Here is a 7,410-nt window from a genome sequence, read left to right on the forward strand (position 1 = left end):
CCTTTATCTCTATTGTCTTTCTCTTGATTTATCTGCTCTTAGTTGATCTATGCTTTCTATTGTTTTCCGTTTTTCAAAAGTTTTCAAAACCAAAATGTTTTTCCAAATAGTGATTTAGTCTCAATAGTGGATAGACATTTTGTGTTAGTCTTCCCCGTGTTCGATATCCGGTACTAACCTTTAGCTATACTATATATACTCTGTATACTTGCAGGTTTATTTAGTGCTAATAAAAAGTGCATTAACAGGGACTCAACCAAAAAGCCCGGGAACGCATCAAACAACATAGAGGTAGTTCAACCGAACCCTGGAGACGAGGGACAAGAGCAGTAAGCTAGAGGATGACCGAGGGAGTGGATGACTCCGGCATAAGCAAGAGATGAGAGACCAAAGCGGAACATGACGCGTCCCGCGAAGTTCAAGGACTTCACATCCAAATAGTATTAGAAGTATTTTGTATGAGTTATTTTATTTTAATTATTTATTTTGAACTATTGCCAAGTTAAGATTATTAAATCTTTTTGGGTTTTCTTCTTGATTCTTTCCCGAATCATAAGAGTCGAATCAAGCACGGTCCGAACTCTATATATAAGAATTCATTAGAGGGTAAAAAATATCGGGATGTAAGAAATAAAATTCTTTCTCGAAACCCTTGTTTCAAACCCTAGCTTGCCGCTAGGTCTACTTTTCGTTTCATCCATCAAAACAGGTGCTCGAGTTCCATCAATAGACCCACAAGGTCTGTCATTGGACTTCAAAAATGCCAAGGAAATTGGCTTGAACTGAGGCTGTTTGATGCAGTTATAAAAGACAAGTCTTGGAGACTAAGAAAAATATATATTTGGTTTTATTTATTTCCTAGTTAATAGAATTAGTAGAGGGAAATAATATTAGGAGGATTTGTTTTTCCTTCTACCAAATTAGGTTTTCCTTTTTTACTTATAGTTATTTTTGCTTATTATCTTTTTATTTATCTTCTTTCTATAAGTTTAGGATTTCATTTGCCTATATAAAGGCATCATTGTTGAACTTAAAAGACAGACTTTGAATATATAATTTTGCATTGAGTTTTTATACTCTCGAGTTCTCAATTTAGTTGAGTTCTTTTTGTCCATCAGTTCAGTCATTCTCATACTTCTCCGTTCATTTGCATCACTGTGTTGCACCTTAGCTTTTTTGCACATTTTTCTATCTTTTTCTATCATTTCTCAACAAACACGTCAAAATACCAAAATGTATAACATATGCATTTTAAGAACATAATTTGCATGATTGAACCTTAAGACGAACCAAATATAGTTCTTTAAAACACGCAAAATTCGTTTTTGTCATCAGGAAAGGAATATTAAGGACGATGATGAACTTTTTCTCAGTCTATACCCGATCGTGATACCAATTAATTGGTGATAGGAGGAATGATTCATGATACTTATATAGTGGTTTCAGTTTACTCTTGACACCCTCCCTCAAACCCTTCAAGGTGAACCTTGGAGGGGTTGAAGCTCGACCCCCTTTTTTTGGTGTCGTAGGAATTTTTTTTATCAGTTGGACCACTGGCCTAGATATAATGCTGGGGCAGTCATTTTTTTCCAGTTTCAGGATATAATGCTCCTTTACTTGGCATGTTCTTTCATTGGAAAGGTTGACAAAGATATTATAAGAGTTGTGTCCTGTTACAGAAAAATAGGTGAACAATAACGTGACGGTGGATAGAGATATGCCTACAAGGAGGAGGAGAAGTATTCATTATTTATTATTCACGAAGACTATATCATAGTAGTAGTAGAGATATCCAAGGTTTACGTTTTGGGCGGTTAAATGCGAAACCGTAACCGGCGGTAACAGTTCCAAACCGGAACTGTCACATTTCAATGGAATCGAAACAGCCACCACGGAACGGTACATGTTCCAAAATTTTGGAACCGAAATCGTGTCGGAACCGCTGAAAAACCAATAAACCGAACCAGAATCGCGAAAAATCACAGAATCGTGGTTCGGAATGAAACCTCAACCGGTGGTTTTCAAACCGGAATTGTAACCGCGAAATACGATCAATGTTCAGTTCTAGTTTGAGATTTTTCGGAACCAGAACCGGCAGTTTTCGGAACCTTGGGTTTCCGGTTCCGAAACCTTGGGCATGTCTGGACGAGTAGTAGTAGATTTAATGGAATACGTGTTTTATTTGAAATGTCAATGGAGCCCTTGACAACGACATTTTGTTGAATGCAACCTTGAGGTATTTGACTCAAGATAGCGTAAGTTTTAAAGAAACTGTTGCATCATGATCAGTGAATTGGACCATGCCTATTGATATTAACATATAACGAAATTACGGTCTTGTATATTAATGCCGAGTAGCATTCAAAATTGACAATCATTTTCTTAAATACTCCCTCCGTCCACGAATAGGAGTCCCATTTTTCCATTTTGGTCCGTCCACGAATAGGAGTCCCGGTTCATAATTACTATAAATGTAAAGAGGCCCCCACATTCTACCAACTCATTATTTGAAAATATCAATACGTACATTTCATCTTTCTATTTTATTTTGTTGTGAATCCAATTTTATTTAAATCTCAAGCCCAAATGAAATATCTACCGCGAAGGGACGGATGGAGTACTTAATTTCAATTCTGCCCCATATATTAGTCCCATAAAAAGATTAAACTTCCTATGTTTTGGAAATATAAAGTGAGCTATATTCTCTTAGAAGACTTTTAGGTCACATATGAGAAATTTCCAGGTTGAATGTTCATATAAGTATTACTCAGCATATCCAAATTTTGTATAGGGATAAGGACGACGTACGTTATCTCTCCACCACAACTATATCTCGTATAACAATGGGGACCGACTATAAAATAATTTTCCTCTTTGTAGAAACGATAAACTATTGGTTCTTGAACTATTAGTTGAACCGTGATATTATTGCAAATATATACTCCATAATTTTCAATATAAAAGGTGAATTTAAGCATGTAGGTTAGGCATTTTTTAAATAAATTTGAATTAATATAGAAATTATAAATCTCTTAACTTTAAATATTTTTAACAATTATAAAAACCTGAGCGATTACATAACCTCTAATCACCGTGTCAGATCATTTTTGTGTGGAGAAATAATTTTACGATAATTTCACCGAGTTGGCAGTTAAATTTAACGGCAGATGTAAATCCATAGCGGTTATAGACATGAAGCAATACATAACCTAATAAACGAGGAGAAGTTGACAAATGGCAATTATAAATTCATGGCATTTATAATTCAATCATGTCGGAAATAATTTTGGTTGGGTTATAAGAATTATAAAACTTTGTGATTACATAATTTCATCCTCTTTATTTAAAATATTAAATATGACTTTTAAATATATTTATAGTATATATTGATTGAGTTTTAAATAATAAGTTTAAAATACGTTTTGGTCTTGACGTGTTCTAATTTAGCACAAAACGTCACCCGTAAGTGCACCGGGTGTGTAGAAGACGGCAAACTAATTATCGATCCACAAGAACTAAATGCTAACTTGACTACTATAACTACTATATATGATGCAATGGCAAACATCATCTAGACTAGGAAATGGGTTTTTGTTTTTTCTCAACTAAGTTTTAAAAGAGGGTAATTAAACAAATAAGACAACTAAACAAGAAAAGCAAATAAAAGATTGTTTTCACACAAATTGGGAAAGGATAGGGATTTAGATCCGTTGGAATATATCACGGGTATCACTTACGGGACATGCTCATCTATACGGCCTCAATTGTGGTTTCGAAAGTTGAGTTGATCGGTTAGACCCTCTCTCGAGTGCATCTAACACGTTGATCGACCTCTCCTAAGACCTACGGACGGAAGCCTTTACTCAAACACATTCATCACTCGATCACATGGATCACACGAAGTTGTTGATTAAACATCTATCCTAATCATGCATTTCTCAATGACAACAATTAAGCAAAAGATGTATTCAACGGGTAGCTAAGCAATTAGATAAAAAAAAAAACTCAATAATCAACAAAACCAACAAAATGAGATAGATGAGCATTAAACCAAATGATCAATCCATACAATCCATCCTAACTTCACTAATCCCTACTAGAAACATAGCTACACATATTCAAATCCATAACATAAGAAATCTCTAAGTAAATGGAAGAAAACATAGTAGAAAGAGAAACTAGAAACTCCCAATGGGTAGAAATGATGGTGGGGAGTCTTCTTCCTTCAATCTCTTGAATGGGGGAAGCTCCTTGGCCTTCAATTCACCTCATAGGTCTTCAATTTAGCTCAAAATCGTGTGTATGGAAGTTGGGCGGGCATTTCCACCCAAATGCCTGGGCGGGCATTTCTTCGCCTAGAAAACGCTCGGGCAGACAAATTCTCTGTATTGGCCCGTTCAATTCCGTTTAACCTCGTTTTAGACCTGTTTTTGTATGAAGACTTCAATACACTCGATAACTCTAAAAATAACAATAAGTGGGTGAAATCTAAACTTTATACCTCAAATTACTCAACAATTTGGGTTAATCATCCTAAACTATAAGTTTGTCTAGTCTATAAATACCAACTCTTGTAAGTGTGAGAATGCAATCTTCATAATCAGAATTTCTTTGATATGAAAGAAAAAATGATATTTTTACCAAAAAAATAAAAAAGAAGTGATATTATGGCAAATACATATTTATTCAACACTAATTATTAGTTATTGTAGAAAAATTATGCATTAGTATTATTAGTTATAGTGTAAAAGTAGTAGCAATATTTAGTAAATAATAAAGTATAATTAATAGTAATATATTAAAAAAATATTAAATATATATTATACAAATAATAATAAAATTTAGTAACTAGTAAAGTATAATAAAAATTTAATGGATGATAATTATAATTAAATATCATAACTAATGACTACTTATAAGAATAATTAATATTTACATTACATCATAAAAATCTTTTGTAGTAGAGGTGTTGATAACTTGACCTCCCATTAACTATAGATTTTGACAAAAACATTTCAAAAATTAAATAAATGAGTTTTGGTCATCAGTTGGACCAGTCTGATTAACCATTTTAGGGATGTACTGGACCGTCCACTAGTTTGCGGTGGCCGATCGAGTCCCATTTTTAGAATATTGAACATATAGCTTTAAATTCTAGGAGTGGCTTTTATTACATTAGTATTTTCATTAAATTACATCATTTCCAAAATTGCATTTTACACGTATTCCGATTTTATTGGTAATCTTTATGAAAATCTTCTTATCCAAGAACCATAATATTAATTGTAGTTTAAAATATCTTTCAAATACTAATAAAATTAAAAGAAGAGAAACGTGTGGTCCCGATAAATAGAGTGTGGTGCAGAACAGACTTCAATCTTCTAGATTCCACAACTAAGATTCTAAGAATACCAAACTTTTAGGTGTTATGCTCTTGGCGTTATTAAGAAGGCAGTGGGGAACTTGGGTTTTAAACATTCTTCATAATCAAGTGATATTCACTTATTTACTTGGGTTTATACTTAAAATTCAATATTGTCGTAACCTTTTCACAACTGGATATTGGCCCAAATTAAATTGAGATGATAAATTTGAATTTTATGTGCCACTTTTCTATTAAGAACTTTTTTTGCTGATATTGTCGGGAAACACGAATAGTTAAATTACACTAGGCAAAACAAAGCAATAGGCTTTAGCCTAAGAGACATGGTAGTAACTTTAACTATTTTTAGACTGTTAGAGAAAAGATTTATTGGTATTGTTCTCATTAAATTGTTCATATTTTGATATGATTGATTAAATAATAATCATATTTTACTTTTATTATTTTTTGAAAATGAATCGCACATTTCTAGTCGAACCACCCGGTTTTGCCTAAAAATAGTAGAGTACTACCTTTGTTCATTTGTAGTTGAGTCATTTTTTCATTTGCAGAAGTTCCCTCTTAGTTGAGTCATTTCTATATATAGTAACATTTTTTTTTCATTCTTACTTTATTCTTTCTATTATATTCACTTTCCACTTTATTCTCTCTACTTTTTTTCTTCCTCTTACTTTTTATCTATTTACTACTTAACACACTCAACACCCATTTCTTAAACTTCGTGCTGAAAAATTCATACTCAATTATGAAGAAACGGAGAGTACAAAAATTTGGTGCCTAAAATGAGTGCCTCGCTTGAGGCGGGACGGAGGGGGAGAAGTAGTCAAAGTCCTCTCACTCCAAAAGTCCAAGTACAGAGATGTTTTAAGCCAAGCATTTGAGAGCGTTCATTCAACTAAACATGATCAATATGAATCCTCTTCAACTGATCTCTGTTTTTCTACTTTTCTCGCCTCTATTCTCAGCCGCTCTACATGCCAAACCCGGTTGCCTTGATCGGTGTGGAGATTTACTGATTCCGTATCCGTTCGGAGTCGGCCAAAAATGCAGCCTCAACCCATATTTTAACATTAAATGCGATACATCCACTTACCCTCCAAGAGCTTACCTCTCCGTTATGAAAAAAGAAGTGATTGAATTCAATCAAACTTACATTCGCCTCAAAAACCCCTACATGATTTCTGCTTGCTATGATTTGTCTGCAGGCAGCACAGGCAATCAACATGGTATGAGCGTGAACTTGTCGGGAACTCCCTATATGTTTTCGTATGTAAACGTGGTCACTGCCATTGGGTGTGATGATATGGTGGTGCTATCCAACAGAAGTTCAATCCTCGGTGGCTGTTCGGCGTTTTGTGTGGACAAGAATGTTACAAACGGTGTCGGAAATTGCCGTTTTAATGGCTGTTGCCAGCAAGATATCAGAGGTAATTGTCAATAGTAGATAAGAGTTCTTAATCAAATACTCCATGTGTCATTTAAAAAATGGTCTTATTTTGTTGTTTTAGTCTGTTACATAAAATTAATCTACTTTCTATTGTGCAAAATATAATACCCCCTCTGCTCTATAGTAATATAAAAGTTTCTTTTCGGCAGTGGCAGATCCAGACCTTTTGAATTGGGGCGCGAGTTATATAATAAAATAAATACATGCTATATTAAAACTTAAAAAATAATATCACTAAAAAAATAATGTTAAGTTTAAAGTCTCATAATCATAAAAATTGCAAACTATCTAATATCTAAAAAACGGCACGGAAAATTAAATATTTTGAATTCATGCCAAGCATTAAAACATTAACTAAAATAAATTGCCACTACCTAATATCTAAAATATAAAAAATAATAATAAAAAAGAAATGACAATTTAAAAGCTATCTAAAATCTGCATAAAATAAAATAGTAAAAAAGAAATAACATTAAAAAAACTACCTAAAACCTGAATAAATAATACTCCCTCCGTCCCACTTAAAATGCAACATTTGGAAATCGGCACGGGATTTTATGTAGTGTTGTTGTGAGTAAAT

At 33.4% G+C, this 7,410-nt stretch overlaps 1 protein-coding gene across 2 annotated transcripts in view; it reads left to right on the plus strand.

Annotated features, from left to right (window-relative positions):
• The first annotated feature begins 6,191 nt into the window (after positions 1–6,191).
• LOC125187633 (wall-associated receptor kinase-like 6) overlaps positions 6,192–7,410 on the plus strand; it is a 7,285-nt gene continuing 6,066 nt past the window's right edge. For both annotated transcript variants that reach the window (XM_048084253.1, XM_048084254.1), the window contains exon 1: positions 6,192–6,810. In XM_048084253.1, the coding sequence (XP_047940210.1) occupies positions 6,285–6,810 (526 nt within the window). In that variant the 5' untranslated portion in view covers positions 6,192–6,284. The remainder of the gene's footprint in view (positions 6,811–7,410) is intronic.

The sequence above is a fragment of the Salvia hispanica genome, chromosome 5, assembly GCF_023119035.1.
Source record: "Salvia hispanica cultivar TCC Black 2014 chromosome 5, UniMelb_Shisp_WGS_1.0, whole genome shotgun sequence".
Classification (NCBI taxonomy): Eukaryota; Viridiplantae; Streptophyta; class Magnoliopsida; order Lamiales; family Lamiaceae; genus Salvia; species Salvia hispanica.